General features: G+C 33.8%; 1 protein-coding gene across 1 annotated transcript; it reads right to left on the reverse strand.

The window, feature by feature from the left end:
* Nucleotides 1-1182: 1182 nt before the first annotated feature.
* Nucleotides 1183-3054, reverse strand: LOC116132045 (ubiquitin carboxyl-terminal hydrolase 12-like). The gene is made up of 4 exons (XM_031417721.1): nt 2964-3054; nt 2533-2644; nt 2229-2398; nt 1183-1334 (listed from the first exon to the last, which is right to left on the reverse strand). Exons 1-4 carry the CDS (start codon nt 3052-3054, stop codon nt 1183-1185), a joined length of 525 nt encoding a protein of 174 aa, XP_031273581.1.
* Nucleotides 3055-24452: the final 21398 nt, after the last annotated feature.

Raw genomic sequence — 24452 nt, forward strand, 5'->3', positions numbered from 1 at the left:
TTCGTAGGTCAACTATGGTCTTCCAGCCAAACTAATAGCCAAAACTCAGAATAGGGGTGTGAATGGTTAATTCCCAAATTGGTAGGGGAAATTTGTTCGTTGTTTGTGTTTGAGGGGATGTAAAAAAAATAGGGTAACGTTATCCTTGTTCACCAAGGAATTAAGACTCTCTCTCCAACTCCAATCAAGACTCGGAGACGGAGACTCTATTAACAAGTTATATATAGTTGTAAATTGTAGCGTAATTATACAACTCAAAGCTCAAGCATGGCATTGGGAGAAGGAGAATTAAGGTTAACGACCAAAAAGCTTTACTACTGTGATCATTGTTTCAGACTCACCAAGGTGCTTTCAGATGGCTATTTCATGTAAGTAATACAATTTATATTTATTAAATTAATTCTTCATTAATTTGCAAATTGATAGTATTTTTATATCCACTTTATATGTTTAATTGCAGATCTTGTGGTGTATGTGGGAAGGTGCTGGCTGATAAGAGCACCATGCGCGCAACCAAGAAACTGAGGCCTTCAAAAATTAAAAAGAGAAGGGGACGTCCAATGAAAGATTAGCCTTTGAATATATTAACAAACATTAATTTTTTATTTTATTTTTCTTCAAATAATATTATATTTAACTTGTTAGTGTTTGAAACAGTTTTTGAGCATTAATAACTTCAATTTCTATCACCTGTCAATCATCTATATTATTATCCAAACAGTGGATCGGCTTATGGACTAATAGAAATACACACTTGAAACAGTTCTATATGACAAATCCGGTGAGTCCCTGATAATGAACCTGCCCTTGATTTCTAGTTCAGAACCACCGCATATGATTGAGCAAAGTGATATTGCAGAACTATTGAGCTTGAATTGAATTCACACTATTACTTATTGATTGCAATAAAACTGTATTACATGTAATTTTTCATGTAATATCATGTACCAATAATGTAACAATTTGTTGAGTAACATTATTTGTCTCAAGCATATTAGTTGCTATGATGAATTGGATTCTATAGTCTTTCATTGAAATGCATTACAACTTGTCCAAATTGAACAGAACCAGTTTGAATTGAAGTATAAAAAAATAGCAGCATTTATGGTTAAAGGCCAAGCCAAGTTAAACCAAATAATTGTAGCTAAATCATTCTGAGACATTTATCAACATATTCATGACTCAAGTTTTAATCAACCCAAGCACAGTAACTTCTGCTTCAATGATGCAAGTGTTATCCACCAAGAAACTCTGTTTTGGATCCTTGGGTTTATGCAGTGACATGAACTTTCTGGCATCCCAGTTCAGGAGGATTGGAGAAAAAACCTGTTCAACTGCAGGAAGGAAAAAATAAAAACTATAATGACGAATAGGAAAGGGAGTTACAACAAGAAATTATAGCGCTGATGCAATCTTTATATTGCATTTAAACATTCCTTACGTATGAGAAAAAAACTATGTTATCATAAGCTCTACTTGAAGTTGTACAATAAGGAGTCTCACATTCAATTTCGACATGAGTTTCTTTTGTTTGATCTTTGACACGTAGAATGAATTTCACAAATAACTTAGTACTCAGAGGAATGCTTTCCTTGTGCAACAGTAGAAAAATTGAAATATTGTTGCCCTTGGCTTCTAAACATCCATTAGGCTAGAACGAAATTTTCCTGCATTAATGAAATATTAACCAACTCAGGCAGTGGTTTATATAGCAAAGAGAAATAAAAGCCATTGCATATCAAAAGTAAATTTGTACCAGTTATAATCTCCAAATGGTTCAGACGCATACTTTTCATCAAGTAGAGTTGAAATTTTTGTGATTTTCCAAACATGGTAACATGTAGCCGGTTCTTTGATCATTGATAAGCACTCCTCTTTAAAAGTACTTTTGACGACAAAAACCTCAGCGCCAAAGACACAAGTATGATCGGTATGGTATCCTTTAAGGGGATTATGAAATGCTTTCAGATCTATGAAGTTGGTGATACCCCATTCGGTTTTCATTGCATGGTATCTCCTAACACAACCAATCACAAACATTAATGAATCTATTGAGTGTAAAAGCATAACAAGTTCTAAACTAAGGCACTGGATTTATCACCATTCTTTCCATATAATTTACCCTGTCAAAATAAGAGAGAATATGTGGTACCACAAGTTGATGCAAACGTAGCATATAAACAATAGATCCTCGTATGAACTCTGCGGTTAGTCTTTGAGCACTTTACCCTGGAGACTATCATACTTATCTTGAAGCTGATTGAATATTAGAAAATTGAAAATCACATTGACTTCCCATCTTGCAGGGAGAGAACTTGTCTCCATCAATTCCAGGTAAATGGAGATATGATTTTCCCTGTTTTTGCTAGATTCCCCAGCTGGGTATATCAGCAATCTCCTATAAAACCAGGCCCAATGGTAAACTGAAACAAAGAAAGGTCTTGATACTAATTTGGCAAGTAAGCATATTCAAAAACTATGGAAAGCAGATAAAACTGTTTTAGAAAACATTTCAACCAAGAAATAAAATACCTTTTGAAACCCCCTGCTTCAAATTGGCTCGTTTTGTATATATCAATTGAAGCTTTTAGTAATGAGAAGGGCTCGATTTTGAACAAGAAATGACTAGGCAGAGCATCCCTTCCTGAAAGAGGGTAAAACTTATTACAATTTTAATAAATTCCATGAAATTATCTCCAGGGAGAGTATATAGTTCAATATATGAAAGTTAGTGAATAACTCGGGTGAAAAATCTTCGGCTCATATCATTAAGCCCACTAATTAACATCATACAGCTACCAAAGCACTAGCATGAAGAATAAAGTATGTGTGTGTGTGAAAATTTTCAGGTGCAATCGTCCTACAAGTTTTTACGTACAGACCAAAACCCGAGGACTTTAATTTTGTACTTTGTATTTACTTAATTGGCAGCTAAAATATAATATATAAATAAAATAATGTACCTCTCAAGATGGCAACTTCAATGGAGTCGCCGGCATTCATGTTGTTGAGAAGAGAGAAATTGGAAAGTTCAGAGGAGTCCTCAGTGTTCATGTTGTTGATGAAAGATATCTGAATTTGGAGTGGTGCCAAGTCTAAATAGGCGCTTTGGCTTGAGACACGGTTTTTATTTTTGAGTTTTCCCTCTTGTTGCAAGGCAAGGAATGAATAAGACCATTTTGTTCAAGTTTGTAAGAAAGGCAAGGAATGAATAAGATCATTTTGTTCAAGTTTGTAAGAAAGGCAAGGTTAAATCGATTCTACTTGCCCAAATATTGAAATAAGATTATTTACTTCCTGATCAAGGGTGGATTCAGAAATTTCTATTCAGGTGGACCAAAATAAAAATTAATTACATATTAATATTTTGTCCATTAATATTTCTGTTAGGGTGGGCTATGAGTAGCATCCGCCTTTGCTCCTGATCAACAAGTAAAATTAGATAATTTATCCCATGATTGTTTCAGCAATGCAATAATGGTATGTAAACAAAGATAGAATCTCTACTTTAAAAATAGTCACGCTTATCTCAATTACCTCATCATCCTATAATCAAAGTGACGTTACCACATAAACAACTACGTCAGTTGGGATGCCAACTTTGTAAATATAACATCACTTGTCAACAATATAAATACCTTCAATGTTGCCTGACTTCTGGCCTTAAACATGGCAATCTTTAATAAGTTTTGCTCGTTGTCTTCCAATAAATTTCTATTTCATCGAACAGTACTATCTCTTTAAACTACTGCAAATGGTAACTATTGAAGGGAAAACAAAATGGCCCGAATTGAATAGAACCAGTTTAATTGAAGTATAAGAAAATAGCAAGCATATATAGAAGGGGAAAAAATAGGAACATAAACCAAATCATTCTAGCTAAAGTATTCTGAGAAATTTAGCAAAAGATTTCATCACTCTGTTCCAATCAATCCAGCACAGTAACTTCTGCTTCAATGATGCAAGCGTCATCCACCAATAAACCCTGTATTAATGGATCCTTGAGTTTATGCAACGATAAGAACTTTCTAGGACCCCATGCCAGGGCTAGAGCAAACAGCTGTTTGCTTGCAGGAAGGAAAAATAAAAAGACCAGATAAGTGAATTTATAATCCTTCCAACCATAAGAACCAAGGCAAGAAATTAAGGCACTAATGCAATCTTTATATTGAAAATTCTCCCATAATGATGTCCTGAAACTTTTAACATGTGGACCAAAGTTGAGCATCTAGTTGCTTACTTTTGATTGCAGGGTTTGTGAAGCGAACGTCTAGATACTCATCTTTCGTCCTTATGTTAAAAATTTCAGAACGTCGGCATTTAATAATGACTAATCTTTATATTGCATTCTGATAGGAACCCACTCTAATAACTCAACAATTTGGGCTGGGCCATGGGTCTTTCATGAGCTTGGGTAGAACTCTCCTTGGAAAACCAGCTTGCCAATGGAGGGTGCCCAAGCCTTTATAACCCACATGCCGACCCTTTTCCCTTTCAATGTGAGATCCTAACATTCCACCACGCTTCTGCAACCGACGTTCACATCGGCCTCTTTACCCCTGTCGGCCTTTTTACCCCTGTCGGCCTCTTTACCCCTTGGGTGACTACGCGGATCCCCTTTCTCTCGGGCCTCCATGCCCTTTCTCGGGGTAGTAGCCCAGGCCCAAGGTCAGCCTGCCACGGGTCAGCCTATGACGCGTGCGCTGCCACATAGGCGCAGGATCATACTCTGATACCAATTGATAGGAACTCACTCTAATAACTCAACAATTTGGGCTGGGCCATGGGTCTTTCATGGGCTTGGGTAGAACTCTCCTTGGAAAACCGGCTTGCCAAAGGAGGGTGCCCAAGCCTTTATAACCCACATGCCCACCCTTTTCCCTTTCAATGTGGGATCCTAACATTCCACCACGCTTCTGTAACCGACGTCCACATCGGCCTTTTTTTTTTTTTTTTTTTTGATAAATACCAGAGTATATTCAAACAATTCAAGGAAACATCAAGGAAATTAATCAAAATAACAACGGAATACTAATATGCTGGACTTCGAGGGCCAACAACCTCCATGCTAGACTTCGAGGGCCAACTACCTCCCCTTCACTATTCACTTTTCAGATACCCCTCTCTCAATCTTCTGCTGCTCCTTTTATTCACTCCCTTCTCTTAACAGAATTCAACCATCCACCATTCTCCTTTCGCCACCTGTCCATTCCACTTTTTCTTCTCTTCACACGTTAGTTGCCTTTTAATCACAGTTAATCCACTACTGCCCCTTCCTATGTTTCTTATTATAGATCAACACCTAAGGGTCTCATCATTACCCTCCCCAAGCAATTCCACCTTGTCCTCAAGGTGGGAAGAGGGAAATTGTTTACCCGACACCATCCCGCTCCTCCACTCCTTCACCACCCTCTTCTTCCTTACTAAATTCTTCCTCCACTTCTGTAATTCGCCAAAAAGGGGTTGTTCACAGTTGAGGGATGTTAGAGTCGATCGCTCGAAGTGCTTCTAAGCTTGTGCTCCGGTAACCGGCTGTTGGCATGGAATTAGAATGCAACTTCTCCCAAGATCAGCGTGTCGGCGTTGGGTTGGCTGGATATTTTGGACTTTCGGGGAGAAGGGAAAATCTGGATTCTTGCGATTTGTTTTTGTTATAAGGAAATTGGATCCTTGACCCGAATTCCTCTGACCCGGTTCCTTGCCCCACCCCCAAGTTTGCTGGCCCATGCCCTTTCCCAAGCCCAATTTCAATTTGTACAAGCCCATGCCAAATTATAATTGTTTTCCCATGTTTGTCCAACCCAAATTTTAAGTCCTCCAAGGCCCAATTTTTCTTCTCTATTTGTTGGGCCAAATCTAATAAGTGAACTACATTATTAGGTTGGGCTAACCTGATTTCGTCCCGAATTTCTGATGCCAACCCATTAAGAAAGGCAACTATTAAAACTTCTTCTTTCACTTCAACCAACGGAGCAGAGATCGCTTCAAATTTTCGACGATCTTCCTCCATCGTGTCTAGCTGTCGGATTCCCATCAGTGCTTCATATGGACTTCCCTCTTGTGACCTACTGAAACGGTGAAGCAATGACAATTTAAAGGTTGCCCAAGAAGTCATCGGAGCTTGAACTTCCATCCATCGTTACCAATTTACGGCATCGTCGTCCATACACGTGGCCGCTGCTGCAAGACGATCTGGTTCTGTGATTCCATTGACTGAAAAATATTGTTTGGCTCGGAATATCCACCCGTGAGGATCCTTGCCAGAAAAAATGGGAAGCTCTAGTTTCCGGCCACCCAGATTATTCCGACTTAGCATACCAGCGTTCCAGTTTTCTCTTTCAGCTCGGTGCCCCATATTTCGTCCCTGTTCGTTTTCTCTTGACCTCTGTCTTTCTGACGAAATTTCTTTGCCTCTTTTTCTCTCGTCTTCTTCATCCTTTCTCCTCATCCATTCTCGCATCTCCATTAAACAATCCAGAACAGCACCAATATCTCTCCCAAGTTTTGACACTTCTCTCTCAACATTTTCTATTCTAACTTCCATTCTTGTACCAACCATCCCCTGACCGAATTGCTATTCCTATATGCCACTTCAATGTACAATCTTTAGCATTCATTTGGCACCTTTTCTCTCTTCACCAAAACGATTTATAATACCGAAAGCTCTAAACACTAAACTTTAAACTCTTGATTTGCTATCCAAAAGAGTTAAAGCATGACTAAGCACTTTCATATTTTTTTTTCTTTAACAACCAAGAACTTTTTGGTAAAACTATGTTGTCATCAGGGGCGGATCCAAAGTGTATAATTTTTAAAAAACAAAAATTAAATACATTACTTTATTTAGTTTGACTTTGGCCCACCCTTAATTTTTATTATCAAATATTAAAAAATTGTGGCCCACTCTCAATTTTAGAACTAAAAATTTTTATTTGGCCTACCCTAATAGAAATTTCTAGATCCGCCCCTGGTTGTCATGAATGGACACTTCCTATGTCATCAGTCTTGTAGACAAATACTTTGATTACTATATATACCACGTAACACATAAATAAATTAAAAAAAAAAATTAAAACTTTTAGTTATAAATCAAATCCTGGCGAAATTGCATGAATGGGATTTCAACCTATGAACTCTGCACAACCTAATATATTTTTAATCAGCCCAAGAGACTAAAATCCACACTTTAAATAAAAGATACCTTCCAAGATGACGACTTTAGTGGACTCCTCGGTCTTCATGTTGATGTTGAGAAGAAAGCTGTCAATGTGAAGAGGTGCCAAAGTTTCAATAAGCGAATTGGTTTGACTCTTCCTCTTCTTCTTGCAACGCAAGGAATAAAATATTATCTTTGTACAAGTTTGTATGTAAGAGGGACATCTTTGTAAAGGGCTTCTCCCATTTTAATGAGAAAATGGATCAGCCTAATAATCGAAAGTTTGATTTGTAAATCCAAATAAGCTTAGTACACGTCGAGATTAACAACCAATAAAATTTTGATCATTTTGATACATTTTATTTTACGATCAATTAAAGTTATATATTTAATATATAATGATTTTAAGGATAGATTCACAATTCATACTAAGTTTGAAAGGTATATTTTTTTGGGCATTAGTATATCATATGTGCTCAATAGTTATCTCTTTATATTACTTTTCAACTGAGAACCACGAAAACACATTAAGCTCATGACACAAGCGATTAATTAATATTGTTAGTGCCTAAAAAACATGATATTAAATGTCAAAGCCAAGGCTCCGTAAATTTGAACGACAAGCAAAGGGCTAGATAATATTTTTCGTTAATTAACGCAACATAAGCATTACACACTCTTCAAGCATTCACTTGATTTATATTTTCTCAAATCGCTAACTTATGCATCAAATATGTAATATGACAACCTCACCAATGCCTGCGACATTAGTAATCACCTTGTGCGGTTAAAAGAAATGGGAAAATTACATGATATTATATGTTCTTGAATAATGTTTCATTTGAACCCTATAATTTCTGTCACAATAACTTCTTTGTGCTCCTCCTAACTCATCCCTTTCAACTAGTTTAGACTAGAGTCATTTTGAGACAATCTAGCAAGTTCTTGACAATGAACTTACCCCATGTGAACAAATTGAGCAAAGTGGTGGTGCAGAGAGCATGTAAATATGAGCACAATACTCAAAAATATTCCAAAAATATATCATCTTATAAATATCTATTTACACCCAATGTTTGTCCTTTATTCGTCCCAAGCTTTTTAAACCTTACATTAACCCCCTTTCTGTGCTTCAATATTCACAAAAAAAAAAAAAAAAAAAAAATGATAAACTACCCCCTGGGAATCCTGCCACAGCAGAGAAAAATCTCGGCCACGGTGCCACAGCGGAATGCTCTCATGCAATATACATAATCAGGGGAGGATGCAGTACTACATGACCCACCCTCAATTTTTTTTTTAAAATATTAATATGTACAATTTCTGAATTTTGGCTCACCCGAATAGAAATATTAATGTGCAATTAGTTTTTATTTAGGCCCACCCTAATAGAAATTTTTTGATCCGCCCCTGTACATAATAGAAGAAATGTTTTAATTATACAAAAAATAATTCTCAACCGATGTAGCATGTAAAACATGGATGACAACTTGTAGTCGCAAAACAACATTTTTATATGCAAATTTCCATTTGATACCCATAAAATGACTTTCTCTTAAATAGTCCCAAAACTTTGGATCTCTACAATCAATCCCCAGAAAACTCTTAATCATGACAATTTTAATTATTAAACTTAATCACTAAACCTTCGAGCTTAAAGTAAAATTTCCAACAACAATTTATACCCCTTAAATCCCCAAAACTTTCCAGCCGAAACTCTAACAATTTCACACAACCATCATTCAAGTTTTACATAATTTCCAACAAGAAATTTATGTCCAATCCTCTCATTGACTAGGATGCTCATAATTTATTCTCTCTGCAAAACATAAACAGATCTTTATGTTAGTGAATGTGCCCTAAAACCAATGATAGATATAAGGTTTAGGGAAACATTTATATATAAATTTTGTAATGTTTTATCATTAATAAAATAACGATTATTCTATGCTGCTTTGTGTCATCTATATTTAATTAAATTGCGTATGTCCCTGAGCTTGTTCTGGAAAGAATTCTATTTTCAAAGAGTTTGAGAATATGAGTGTCAAGATTTTTTCATGTGACTCGCTCTTAAGTGTGTTCCTGATCAGATGTGATAATAATCGGGGTCAATATTATTGCAAGATCAACATTACTATGTGCCACCATTGATTAGCATGAGATGTTGATGGAGACTCATATAATAAGGGCACAAGTAATGAGGTAATTTATTAGAGAATGAAGCATCGAACATGACCACTGAACGATTGATCACATGGGTATAATATCTTTAATCAATGATCATCGTTATGTGCAGTAGTGTCACTTTATCCCTAGACCTGATATGTGATCATGTCTTGTACATGGGAGCTCGTGGTTCTTTAGTACGTTATCATTAGATTGTTTATATCTAGTTTGTAGTGCTTGTTGGTCATGAGTTAATCATGTATGAAGTCATATGCGTATTCAATAAGGAATCTGATGCCTCAGATATTATGAGCTTGAGTGGTCCAAGGGATCAACGATGTGGAGGAAGTCTTTGGCCAAAGCATTTGTGTTTTATGAATAGTTTCATAGAAACACAATTCTACATTTTAGGATGATCTAAATTGTGTGATTAAGTTAGGGATTTGACTATACCTTGGTATACACTTGATTAGAACACAACATCGGAGGGAATGAGGTGACATGACTGAAACTCTCAATTTTATAGATTCATACGATCCCACTTCATTCATTGATTGGGACCATGATATACTGCTAGGTGTCACTCATGGTCTGTAAGGAAGATGGATATCAAGAGTTGATATTTACCTTACTGTCAATCGATAAATGAACCCAGAAAGGTCACACACATTATTGATTTCTAAGCTTCATGGGAATCAGGGATTTTCTCATTAAAGAGTTAATGAAGATATTAAAGTTTCCATAAGTCCTAATTCACTTATTAGTAGAATTGGTTAAAAGGGTATTTTTGTAATTGGATAAATTAATTAAATTAATTAATTGTTGATTAATTAGTTTAATTAATTAATTAAAAATTAAGTCCAAATAAGGAGGCTTTATAAATGGATTTAATAATTAAACCTGGACCTAAATTGGGCTAGCACTCAAATGGGCCTAGGTTTAATTATTAGTTAATCCATCAGAGAATAACCTAAACTGGAATAATATATTCCAGGGATTGTCTACTAATCCAATTTTGGTGGCTATTTAAAGGAGGCTTAGGGTTCATTATTTCATAAGCAGAGAAAAATTATAAGAAAACCCTAGCGACTGATATTCTCTGCCATCCTAAGGAAGAAGTTGTTCTTGATTCCATTATAGTAGGTTAATTCCCGTCGTCAAGGAATTCCATTATAGTGTGTATCAATCTAGAGGTACCACACTTGGGGTCCTTAGTAAGGATTCAACAAGGAGAAAGAAAATAGCAAAGGAGTCGATAACCTTTTCTTACTCTTGTTTTGTATTTCATGTCTTTGATACATATATACATGCATTTGTTATTTGCATTAAATCGTTATTACCTCGATCATAATGGCACATTGGGGAGGAAGTTTTAAAATCCAGGCAATCGGGCGTTTCCGCTAAATATTCCTTACCCCACCACTTTATAGGAAGAAGATGGTGCAAAAACATGTATTTTGTAACTATGAGAAACACTAATTACAGCGAACGAAATATGGGAAACCAATAACTATTTTAAAACTCCTATAAACCTTTCTCAGATTTTTACAGAATGTCTTTAAATGTCTTTGTACACGATATAAAAATATCAAATAACAGTTTTATAGCATAACCAAAAATTACTGGTGCATTTACAATTAAAACACCAACAGTAACCAGACAACCATTGCGTTTGGCATATGGAGCCCAGTTGCAGTAATAAGGCCAAGGCCCATGGCAACAATCGTAATTGCCCTCATAACCCCTGCAACTCTCTTGTACCCAGAGAGAAATAAAGTATAAAAACGGGACAGCAGACTAACAAAGATACATGATATAAGAAAATAAAATAGGTATTTGGCTCCACTAGACATCTCAGATTTGTAATTAGTCACCAAAAAACAAGACTTACCAAATAAAGATTTTGGTCAAGAATACTTACCCCGGTGGTGAGCGAAACTTGCTTATCAATGGAAGTTTCAATTCATCCTCTGCTTCTGAACAAAACTTTGAGCTGACATTTGATTTAAGAGAACATGAGATGCTTGATAGTCTATATGAATTGGAAATTTGTGAAAGAGATCATACCTTGTTCCTTAATTGGCCATTAGAGTGATACAACCCTAACAAAAATCTAAACGAGGACTTTGATTTAAAAATGTCTGATTATGAGCAAAACGTATTTAACAAATGAACCTTCCTGCCATTTAATTTGATTTAAGAGGCAATATTAGATGCATATGAATTTGAGATTTGGGAAAAAGATCCTTACCTTTATTGATCTTCCATTGCAGTAAGGATGAGTGAGAGAACCCTAGTGTGATTGCGTGTGCAATTGACTTGAAATTCAAAATATTATTAGAATTAGGTTAACTTAGATATAATAAATTATTAGAGCACGATTATAGTACGAATATAGCACGATTTCTTCTTTAACATATAAAATCATGTGTTTTGTAATTATGAGAAACACTAATTATAGCAAACAACAAAAGAAATATGGAAAACTAATAACTTTTTGAAACCCCAATAAGCCTTTTTGAATTTTTTTATAGCATGTCTTTTTACAAAATCCCAAAATTTTTTACAGAATGTCTTCATACACAATTAAAAAAAATCAGAAAATAGTTTTTACTGTAAAAAAAAGTATTTATACACAATCCCAAAAATATTAGAAAACAGTTCTTATTGCGTACCATAAAATTGTCAATGCGCTTAGCTAAGAAGAATGGAGTATTAGCAATTGAAGTTTGACTCAGTGGTGGACTATCATGAACGTCACTACCACTAAAGGGAGTTTGCCGGTCATCAACCTAACCATTGCCACCAGGGGGAGTTTGATTTAGAAATTGAGTCATTTTTGGATCATAAAACAATGAACCTACCAAATCAAAGATTTACCAAATAAAGATTTTGATCAAGTTTACGTACCCCTCATTGATGTTCAGTTTTAATCAAGAATTAGGTAAAAGAGGAATCTTGATGTCATATGATTTCAGAAGGTCCCTTTCTAAGCAACACATTTTTAGAACCTTACTGCCATACCTTGTATCTTCATTCTTGATTGGAGTAGCCATGAGTGAGAGAACCCTACCAACCATAAAATCAAAACCAAGACTTTCAATAATAAAAACATTCACTAGAAGACCAAATGACAATCAACAACTCAAGATTGCCATAACCTCAACCAATTCTTTCCCTATTTGTAATCCCAAATAGGAAAATGACACATAGTTTATACAAATACAAAAGCAAATATGATATGTCTACAATGAAGAAAACTCTTTTCAAGATATCTACTGAAGTTTTATGGTGTGTTTTTCTTTATTAAGTTTTAAGAATTGTCAGGCCATGGAACCCTAAATCGAATGGAGGTATCATTAAACCATAAAACAAGAACATACCAAATAAAGATTTTGATTAAGAATACTTACCATAGTGGTGAGAAAAACTTGCTTATCGATGGAAGTTTAAATTCATCCCCTGTTTCTGAGTGAAACTTTGAGCTGACATTTGATTTAAGAGAACATTAGATGCTTGAGAGTGTATATGAATTGGAGATTTGTGAAAGAGATCATACCTTGTTCCTTGGTTGGCCATCAGAGTGATAGAACCCTAACAACTATAAAATCTAAATGAGAACTTTGATTTAGAAATGTCTGATTCTGAGCGAAACTTATTTAACAAATGAACCTTCCTGCCATTTAATTTGATTTAAGAGGCAATATTAGATGCATATGAATTCAAGATTTGGGAAAGAGATCCTTACCTTTCTTGATCTTCTATTGCGGTAGGGATGAGTAAAGAACCCTAGTCTAACTACATGTGAAATTGACTTAAAATTCAAAATATTATTAGACTTAGGTTGGTTTAGATATAATAAACTATTATAGTACGATTTCTTCTTTAACGTATAAAATCATGTGTTTTGTAATTATAAGAAATACTAATTATAGTAAACAGCGAATATGGAAAACTAATAACTTTTTGAAATCTAGATAAGCCTTTTTGAATTTTTTATAGAATGACTTTATGCACAATCCCAAAAAATTTTACAGAATGTCTTCATACACAATTAAAAAAAATATCAGAAAACAATTCTTATTGTAAAAACTTCTTTATACACAATCCCAAAAATATCATAAAACAATTTTTATTGCATACCAAAAAAATGTTGGTATACTTAGAACTTAAAACCCCAAAAGTGAACAAAACAACCAGCTCTTTGGGCATTAGGAGCCCAGTGGCAGTCACAAGGGCGAACCACGTCGCAACAATGGTAGTTGCTCTTATAGCCCATGTAGCTCTCATGTACCTCGTTAGGAATAGTTTATGAAATGACAAACTTTTGTTTGAAAATTTTCTTCAAGACTAGATGAGGAAGGAAAACAATATTAATCTTATTTTGTTAGTAGAAATTTTCTCTCAATTTTCTTTCAAATCAAACAATATAAAACCAAAAAATCTTCAATGATTCAAAGGTTCTATCGACATAGTTAATATAAATTTTAATGATTGCATCGACATTATTGCAATATTAACTTTTTCCTAGTTTCAATTAAGTAATTATAAAAGATTGGAAGTATTATACACCCTTCAAAATTCCAGTTCAACCATTAATTACGATCTAATGATTTTAATAGGTTGAAAATCTAGTAAACTTCACTACAAGGACAACATAAATTTGACAAAACATAATTTTTATAAAGGAAAGAAGAAATATATTTCTTAGCTAAGAACAGAAAGTTTTTTATTTTTTTCAATTATTATAAAATATGACATTATATATAAAAATTTTGATTTTATGAGTTATAAAAAAAAATATTTTCTCATTTAATGCAATCGACTAATTTAAAATAAATGTTTTGTCAAATATTCATTGTGTCCTCGAAAACAATTTCATAGCCTAATTGAGGACTTCCTTTTGGAATATGGATAAAATTGTATTTTCTAAAATTCTTAAGGCCCAAGTGCACTTTTGACTGAGTATGGACCTTTAAGTCTCATTAGATAGTTGATGTTAGGCTCATGATCTACTAAACATCTGAAAAACAAAGTAGAGTAATCCAACCAAGAGGCTCAATGTTCTCCAAGGTCCAACTTAAGCCCATTGGCCCAGAAAATTATGCATCATCAAAGCAATGTATCAATTGCAAGAAATTTATGTAGGAGAAAAAGAAAAATAGACAATTAGAAAACGCTATGATTTTCTCCGGATTCTACATGTTTTTTCTTTCAATCCAAACATGCAATTTCCACGAATGAATTAAAGTTTGAATAATCATTTAAGATCCAATTCTTTTCAGATATCAACATGAATAATGTTTTGACAAGAACATATAAAAGTCTTCAACATAATATATGCATACAAATATGATATGTATAAAAAATCACAAACGTAACTATAACATTCTATGATAAGACAAACACATGGGCTCGTAAATTCTTATCTCTTTCCAGTAGTTAAACACTTTGATTAAGAGACAAAACATTAGTCATCCATGCTCTAATATGTTCAGCAATATGTCTTGCCTAACATTGTTTGACCTTACCTTCCATTCCATAGCAAGAAATTAATATTAATTTAAACATTGATAAATTTTGTTCACAGAATTCCATTCGTTTGTATAGTTTGACTGGGCGACCTCCTTTTCAATGACCCATAATTAATTAATTGGTCTTAATTAGAAGCTTTTAATGGAGATAGATGGGCTCATGCACATAATTAGAGTTATGGCTGAAAAGCAACCGAGTTGTTCATGAACAGTTCGATATTCTTTCGATAATAGCTCAATTCAACTCGATAACAAACTGTTCGCGAATAGTTCAATATTTGTTCGATAATGTATTCGATTTGAGTTCAAACATGGGGTGACGTTTGATTATGTTCAAGAACATACTGCGTTCAAGTGATCCATCCGTTCGCAAACACCTTGTTCGCTTATTTGTTCATTTATGTTCGAAAACATGATATACATTATTATATATATTTATATTATGCTAAGTTTATCAAGGATTTTCTATGGCTTAGTATTAAAAATACAATTCCTTTGACTTTAAGGTCTTTAGTTTGAGTTGCCATAATATCATATTTATATTTTCTCATTTTTATATAATGTTTGGTTTAGTTTGGATAAATTTTTTTTAATGGTAATCAATAATAAAATAGTATGATGTTTTTGTTTATATATATATATATATATATAATATGTTTGGATTTTTTTTTTCAAATGTCATCAATAATTAAATATATAAGTATATAGCATTTTAATTAATAAATAATAAATTATTATGATACATAGCATGACAAATTTAATAACATAATAGATTGTATAATCAAGTGATAAATAACATAACAAATCTAATAACATAATAGCTTCATATTTTTTCAAATGTAATCAATAATTAATTATTATGAGATAGCATTTCAATTAATAAATAATAAATATAGTATAGTAAATTGATGAACATAACTTATTGTATAATCAAGTGATATATAGTATGACAAATTTAATAACATAATAGCTTAATTAAATATAGTATGACAAATTTATGAACATAACATATTGTATAATCAAGTGATCATGACAAATTTAAGAACATAATAGCTTAATTTAATATATATATATATATATATATACACACACACATTTGTATTGATAATATATTAAAATAGACTCTTATTTCACTATGAATTCATGGGTGTTGATACAAAATATATATGTAGACATTTAAAATATTTATGATAATTTATGTAATGATAATATATAACCTATAATTTTGATAATTTAATAACATATTAAACATATTTAATCTATAATTAATATATGTATGATAGTAGTTTTGTATATACACAATTACACATTATATATATATATATAAACCCAATAACCAACAAACTAACCCGGCCTAGCCCAAATTTGGTGTATATTTTTTATTCGAATAGGTATTCGAACATATATTTACAAGTTATTCGAACGAGTTATTCGAACAGATATTTACAAATTATTCGAACGAATTAATCGAACGATTAGTCAAACGATCACGCATAGCTCATTTTGTTAATCGAACGAACTCAAACGGTCATTCTGTGTTTGTTCGAGATCGAACACGATTTCGAACAACCCTTTGTGCTTATTGAATGATTTTCGAAAGGGGGTGTTCATTCGTGTTCAGTTCGTTTGCAGCTCTAATTAGAGTACTATCAAGAAGAATTTTCTTACGTCATTGGACAAAACAATTTGAAAAAAATCCTAGGTTAGATTGTTAATAGGATAGATAAGGAAACCATGTGACATACAATGGCATAAAAAAAGCTGAAAATATCGATACATAAGAGCCTAAATATGATCTCTATTGCAAATCCTAATAAACCAAAACTTTAATAGATTGTTTTAGTTCTTCTTCTAAGTTAGAGACTGACAGCGCAATGAATTGAATGTAGTAGACATGACGTGACCTCCCATTAGGGTTCGTTTGGTGCATTATTTGAAATGGTATTCTATTCTGAATATGATTAAATCAAATAGGATAAGATTCTGAGAATGTGTTTGGTATATTTTTTGAAACGATTTTCTAAAAATATTTAGATTATTTTTTAATCCTCTACGTTTGTTAATTTAGCTAAACACCCCCCACAATAAAAGTTTATAAATTAACAAAAACACCCCCATCCACCTAACTGATTGTTGGTAGTTGGCCACCACTGCCTGCTAGACAGTGGCTGACAGTCGTCGGAATAGCACACAATCAGTTGAATTTGGTCGATCGTGCACAGATCTGGCCAACCAAAGATTTGATTGTTGACGGCCAAACAACAGCAAAAAATCTGGCCATCAACAACAGCCAAATCAATGACCAAGATATAGCCGTCGTCAACGACCAGAATTTTGGCTATAAATCTGGCTGAAAATGGTCAAATCGGTGCATGATTAGCTAGATTTGACTGGTTGTGCGTCATTTCTACGTCGACGACCCTCGGTGGCCACGACGACAGTTGGCAATCGGTAGTGGCTACTGTCAAGCGATAGTGGCTTAGGTGGGTGGGGGTGTTTTTGTTAATTTATAAATTTTTATTGTGAAAGGTAATTGTTAAATGTTTTGAGTTGAATATAATATGATTTGATTTTAAATTGAATAGTCAATATTAAAACAAACACGTTTTTCACTGGATTGCATAAGATAGTAGGATAGGATAAAGTATACCAAATAGGGGATTAACATTTTCATATTTGCTTTCATGGTCATCATTATGTGGAGTATTGTTTACCTCATTGATAAGAGTATAGCTCCTTGCTAGAGAGGAGACTACGGAATTAACAGTTGGAGTTGGGTTCATAGGTGGACCATCTGGAACAACTTGCTAGTCATGAACCTGACCACCACCACCGAGGGAAGTTTTATTCAGAATTCGAATCACATGTTCTTGATGAGACGTTAGGTCAAAGAGTTTTGTTAGTGGAATGACAAGAATAATAGTGGTAAAAATAAATTGAAAATATATAATATTTCATACACAAATGAAAATTGCAAACAACATGCCAACTCGTTGGGCATGTGGAGCCCATTGGCAATCACAAGGTTGAATCCCGTCGCAATAATGTTAGTTGTCTTTATAACCTGTTCAGTTCTCACTACAGAAAAAAAAAAACAAAAAAAACAAAAAAAACTACGATAACACTAGACAGTGACATTTTTCCTTAATATGTTACCAAATATGTATTTATGGTAATATTTGTTGTTAAAATAATATGATAGCAATTTTGATAATTAATACTTTATATTTTTATAACTTATTATCTATAATAATAGCTCATTTTTAAAAAATGTTATTAATATATATCTATAATAACATTTTTAAAGTGATAACAGCTCTTGTATGATTGAACTGAAGCAGATTTTGAAGGAGACTGAAGAGTACTCTGGTTTAAGTGGGAATACTGATTTAAAAAGACTGAAAGTAGACTGGTCCAAGTAGACTGGTCCGGTTAAAATTGTAATGATTAGAAGTTAAGATAGAACTGTGCGTTTTGGGTATTAGTCATAGTCTGTACGGCCACCTACTATACAAAGGAATAGTGCCCTCATTTTGTAAACAGTTAATGTAAAAAAAAAGAATCCCCAAATTTTTCGATCGTTTCTCTGTCTCTCTCTCTCTCTGTTATTTTGTCTCCTATAGAAGTTTCTTGAAAAGTTCTTCAACCTGAAGCTCTTGACGAAGCCTTGAAGTAAGTTGAATCACGAAATTAATGTCATTTATTAACTATATTTTGTAGCACATTTACTAATTTTATTAGGGCAATACAGCTTAAATTTTACATAACGTTGTAAATGAATTCACTCAAATATGGCGTGTTTCTTTTAATGATCTATGATTATGTCGATTACTATTGCGGGAAAGAGTAGCAATGTTAAAGAAGAATGATCTTTATTTTTACTTTGTAGTTATCTTCAATAGCGTGCGTCAAAGGATAAATCATTCTCTTATTAGGTACTTTTTGTTTCCTTCATTTGTTGGATTATCTGAGCTAAGATTCGTAACAATGAGAGCTGATTGTAGTAGAATTGCTAGTGTAAAATTGTTGTTTGTGTCTCTTTTGGAAAGAGATAAGAATTTATTTTTGTCTGTCTTTGTGTATGTTCATGTTGTATTGAGTTGCTTATACGGCCTTACTAAATAATCCTACTAAAGAATAATATATAATGCTTGAATATTTCTATTATATAATGCTTGAATATTTCCATTATATTTTATATGTCTTTGTGTCTTTGCAGAAAGCATATATAACTGCACTTTTCTTTTTCATTTGTTTGTGAACTGCCCTTTTTCACAGACTATATGTGTCTTTGCAGAAAGCATATATAACTGCACTTTTCTTTTTAATTTGTTTGTGAACTGCCCTTTTTCACAGACTATATGTTGGGTTGGGTTGAGTATAGGTAATTAGGACCTCTGTCATGCATTTAATTTGATTTGATGGGGTTTTGTTCATAAGTAATACAGATACTTGTCTCTTCACTTGTGGTGGTGTTGTGAGACAATTAATTTTACTTAGCAGTTAATTAAAGGATATTTGAAAGACAACATTGCAAGTAGGTATGTGGATGCAGCTAGCATGCATATATAGAATGTATAAGTTGAAGATGTATATATATGTTAACTTGGTTTTGTTGTAAGTCAGTATGAAGAAATTAAACATATTATAGAAAGAAGCATGAATCATGAGTACAGCTAGCAATTGGTTCTCTTTTGCCAATCAATTATATATATACAACGTACTGAGACAATAATATTATTTGTAGAGAGAGTTGCACCGTGTAGTACTCACTACTTTATTTGTACTTGAGAATTTTTAATTTTTAATTTGAAAAGCAGGAAAAGCTATATATATAAGAGGAAGCAGATTCAAAAGGTGGCCAGGTCTTTTCTTTTTGTGGTGAGTTTTGATTGATATTGAGATGCATGCAATTAATTGGTTGTCAAGTAACAGGGAGTGATAGCCATGGAAGAAAAGCCCCCACGCCTTCTTTCTCAAATATAGAAAAACAGATTGTGCATTCAAGTTGTCTAGCTTTTGCCTGAAACTGAAAGGCCAGAGTTTGGCAGCCATATATATGAATGCATAAATGTACTACCAGTACTTTGCTTAATCATCTATCTTTTTGCTTTCGTAAACATTATTCTATCAATTTGTAATCATATTCATTCATTAAAGTTTAAGTCCGATAGAACCCATTGAAGACTGAAACATTCCATGTGTAACGTGTCACCTAAAAATACATAAATGGGCATCAATCAAGTGGGTGATTAGACTGTTGAATTCAATTTTTTATATATTACCTTTTGACTTTGTGTCCAATGATTGATTTACAGTATTTTTAACAAATTATCTATGTTTCTAAAGAATTTGTGTTATTTTCTAATGATATTCCCCTGATCATTTTAATAGTTACATTATACTTATTTTTTCACCTCATTTTTGAGTTTTTCCTTACCCTACTGAATTCACATGTCTGATGTTGCTCAAATTCTTTAATCCTGTGGAGATTACAACAATTTCATATCTAACTACTGTTTCCTCAAATCCTGTGACTTGACACTGGAATAGTCCTTTCTTTTAATTACCTTCAAATATTACCTATTCCTGGAAAGGTTATGCCATAGAATCATTAGTTACCATCATTTCATTTCTTGTTATCTAGTTTCTACCTCTATTATTGCAATTGCACTCACCCATTCAATTTCCAAGTCAAAAGCATTTCAATTTTTACTTTGGCCATTTGGTCAATTTACCATTTATGTTCCCTCCCTCTTTGTGACTTTCTGTCACTTTTGATGTTGATTTGTTCTTCCCTTTTTAATTTTTATAAAGCAATAAAGAGGAATTTTAGTGGCGCAATTTTGATTAAGATTTGAATTAGATTGGCAAATCATCCATTGATGGATGGTGATAGACTAAATAATCAGAAGAATGTTTGCAATAATTTAGGTAGTTGGGTATTCAATTCTAGTTTAAGACTTTAGAGGCTGTTCATGAATTAAAATACAAATACTTGTGGGTATTAATGTTCTGGCCTATACGTAATGTTGAACTTTATATTATTAGAAATCTGACTATGAGTGTGCAATTTTTATGAAGCTTTACATATTGCAATGGATATAAATGTCTATTTCATTTGTGATTCTATAATAAAAATGAATAATCAGTTGTATGATCAGAATTATCTCATCTTCTTTTATTTAAGGTTACATAAATACCCACTACTAGAAATTGTTATAAAAGCTGTCTTATTCAAAATAGGGTGGCTGTAATTAATCTTTTTGGTCATATATTGCTGTTCTCCTATAAATTGCTGGTGGTTTATTATATTTAGTTTAAATTCTTTAATTTGAAGTTGAACTTGGCAAATTTTTTGGTAGAATTGAGTGGTTGAATTAAAAGGCTGGTGGTGGTTTATTATATGCAGTTTGAATTCTTTAATTTTTTGCAAGAACAATGTCATCAACTAGAGAGAACATTGACATTGAGGAGGATATGCCTAATATTGTTGGAAAGTCGATCTCAAATGTGCATGTAAACCCGAAGCAATCCGACATGTGGCAACACTTTGAGAAAACTGTTAACGAGGCAACCAACAAAACAGAACGAACGAAGAATTCCCTCCCCTTCAGGCACTTTCTCACTACATCTCTACAGAGTTCCATTCCAGCAAAGAAAGTCAGTCTAGAATTTAGGGTAGAGAAGAAAAGTGTTTTTCTTATTATTTCACGAATAGCAATACAACTTTTTATAGTGTTTACAATAGACTAAGTTGAGAAATATCCTTAAATGCTAAAGATACAATCTGCCTAACTAGGAAATAAACAAACTATATTTACATCAAATATACACTTAGCAAAAATAGAATGATTTGACCAAATTAAGGAGATTTGGTATCGAAATCTTCCAACACTCCCCCTCAAGCTGGTCTAAATATGTCTTCCATGGCCAGCTTGCACACCATATTTTCGAACTGCTTTTTAGGCAATCCTTTTGTGAGAATGTCAGCCACTTGTTCACTTGTAGGAATATAAGGCATGCATATTACTCCAGTGTCTAATTTTTCTTTAATAAAGTGCTTATCGACTTCCACATGCTTTGTTCGATCATGTAACACTGGATTATGTGATATTGAAATAGCAGCCTTGTTGTCGCAGTACAACTTCATTGGTAGTGGATTGGTAATTTTCAGTTCTTCTAGGATCCTTTTAATCCAAAGGACTCACAAATTCCTAGGGCAATAGCTCTGTACTCTGCCTCAACGCTACTTCTAGCCACCATTGCCTGTTTTTTGCTCCGCCAAGTTACTAAATTTCCTCCCACAAAGGTGCAATACCCTGAAGTGGATCTTCGATCAGTTACACTGCCAGCCCAATCTGCATCTGTGTAGGCCTCCACTTGTAAATGCCCAGTTTTCTTGAATAATAGTCCCTTTCCAGGTGATCCTTTTAGATACTTTAGGATTCTAGACACCGCTTCAAAGTGTTCCTTACCTGGAGCATGCATATACTGGCTCACAAGACTCACTGCAAATGCTATATCAAGTCGCGTGTGAGAGAGGTAAATTAGGCGTCCCACAAGGCTCTGGTACAATTCCACGTCTATTACCTCTTCAACTTTAGCAGGAAGAAGCTTCTGATTAGGTTCTAAGGGAGTCTCAGCAGCTTTACAACCAAGTAAACCAATTTCACTAAGCAAGTCTAGGACATACTTGCGTTGTGACACAACAATACCACTTTTTGATCTGGCAAACTCCATGCCCAAGAAGTATTTCAACTCACCTAGATCTTTAATTTCAAATTCAGAAGCAAGAGCTTTCTTTAAGCTGCCAATCTCTAATACATCATCCCCTGTCAATATAATGTCATCAACATAAACAATCAAGACATATATTTTTCATTCTTTAGAGTGTTTATAGAACATTTTATGATCTACTTGACTTTGGATATATCTATAACTTCTTACAACACTCCTAAAATGCTCAAACCATGCCCTTGGCGATTGCTTGAGGCCATATAAAGTCTTTTTTAGTTTACAGACCTTACCTTTGCCAAGTTCCTCCTCAAATTCGGGTGGCAGCTCCATAAACACTTCCTCTTCTAATTTCCCGTTAAGGAATGCATTTTTTACATCTAATTGATGTAAACTCCAGTCAAGCTGTACTGCAAGGGATAACAAAATACGAATTGAATTTATTTTGGCAACAGGGACAAGGGTTTCTTGGTAGTCAATGCCCTGTATTTGAGTAAACCCTCTTGCTACCAATCTTGCTTTAAGTCTCTCTATACTCCCATCAGGCCTACATTTGACAGTAAACACCCATTTACAACTTATAGGCTTTTTATCATTCGGCAGCTCACTAACCTCCCAAGTCTCATTCTTTTTAAGAGCATTCATCTCCTCAAGAACCGCCAACTTCCAGTCTGGATTACCTAAGGCTTGTTCAATGTTTTTAGGAATTAGAATCTTGGACAGGTTTGTGGTAAAAGCTCTATATTTGTTGGATAGCTTTTGGTAGGACACATAATTAGAGATAGGATGATTTGTGCAGGTGCGGGTTCCTTTCCTAAGGGCTATAAGTAGATCTAAGTCTGAAAGAGATGAATCAGAAGGCAAAGAAATAGAAGTAGAAATGTTACCTGGTTTATTTTGGACCTCGGTTCCTGGAGTTGATGATTGGTGTTGTGCCATATCTGTAGGTAGATTTTTACTATTGTGATGGTATCTCTTGCGAGTGTACACACGTAGTTCAGGCTGTGATAGTATTTCTCCCCCTGCATTTGATTCTAAGTTTGACTCCTGTAGATTAGAGTTTTCCATATTTTTCTCATTTAAAACACTTATGTCCTAACTAGGTGTTGAACTAGGAAAAAACAGATCAGGCATAGGTGTCAACATGTGCCAAAATTGGTCTTCACTCATTGTTTTCTCCCCCTGAAGAGAATTTTGGGCAAAATAAGGTTGATTTTCAAGGAACTGGACATCCATACTTACATAAGTTTTTCGAGTTTGAGGATTAAAACACTTGTAGCCTTTTTTGTTAGAGGCATAGCCTAAAAACACACACTTTTCAGCCCTGGGATCCAATTTGGTGCGAACTTGAGCCAGAATATGCACAAACACTGTGCAGCCGAATACTTTTAAAGGTAGATTGGGAGTTATCCTATTAAAAGGAAAAAATTCTTTAAAATAGGCTAAGGGTGTTTTATAGTTGAGAACACGAGTTGGCATCCTATTGATCAAATAACAAGCTGTTAAAATTGCATCATCCCAAAGATATTTTGGAACATTCATTGAAAACATAATTGCCCTACCTACCTCAAGTAAGTGATGATTTTTTCTCTCTGCAATACCATTTTGTTGTGGAGTGTCACGACAAGTGGAAGTATGAGTAATCCCTTTTTCATTTAAAAAACTCCCTAAGTACATATTGAAGTATTCAGTTCCATTATCAGTGTGAAACAAACTTATTTTGGTTTGAAATTGATTTTCAACCATATTATAGAAATCCTTAAATAGTTTTTCAACCTCAGATTTTTGATGCATCATATAAACCCAACAAAGATGTGTGTGATCATCGATAAAAGTGAAACCATTTTTTTCCAATTAAA

Source organism: Pistacia vera, unplaced genomic scaffold (assembly GCF_008641045.1).
Source record: "Pistacia vera cultivar Batoury unplaced genomic scaffold, PisVer_v2 Contig248, whole genome shotgun sequence".
In the NCBI taxonomy this organism is placed as follows: Eukaryota; Viridiplantae; Streptophyta; class Magnoliopsida; order Sapindales; family Anacardiaceae; genus Pistacia; species Pistacia vera.

Coding starts and splice junctions, on each gene's coding strand:
- LOC116132045 (XM_031417721.1), bottom strand. CDS start 3,054: ATGAACACTGAGGACTCCTCTGAACTTTCCAATTTCTCTCTTCTCAAC. Junction 2,645..2,963: donor TGAAGTTGCCATCTTGAGAG/GTACATTATTTT, acceptor ACCCTCTTTCAG/GAAGGGATGCTCTGCCTAGT. Junction 2,399..2,532: donor GAAGCAGGGGGTTTCAAAAG/GTATTTTATTTC, acceptor CTGGTTTTATAG/GAGATTGCTGATATACCCAG.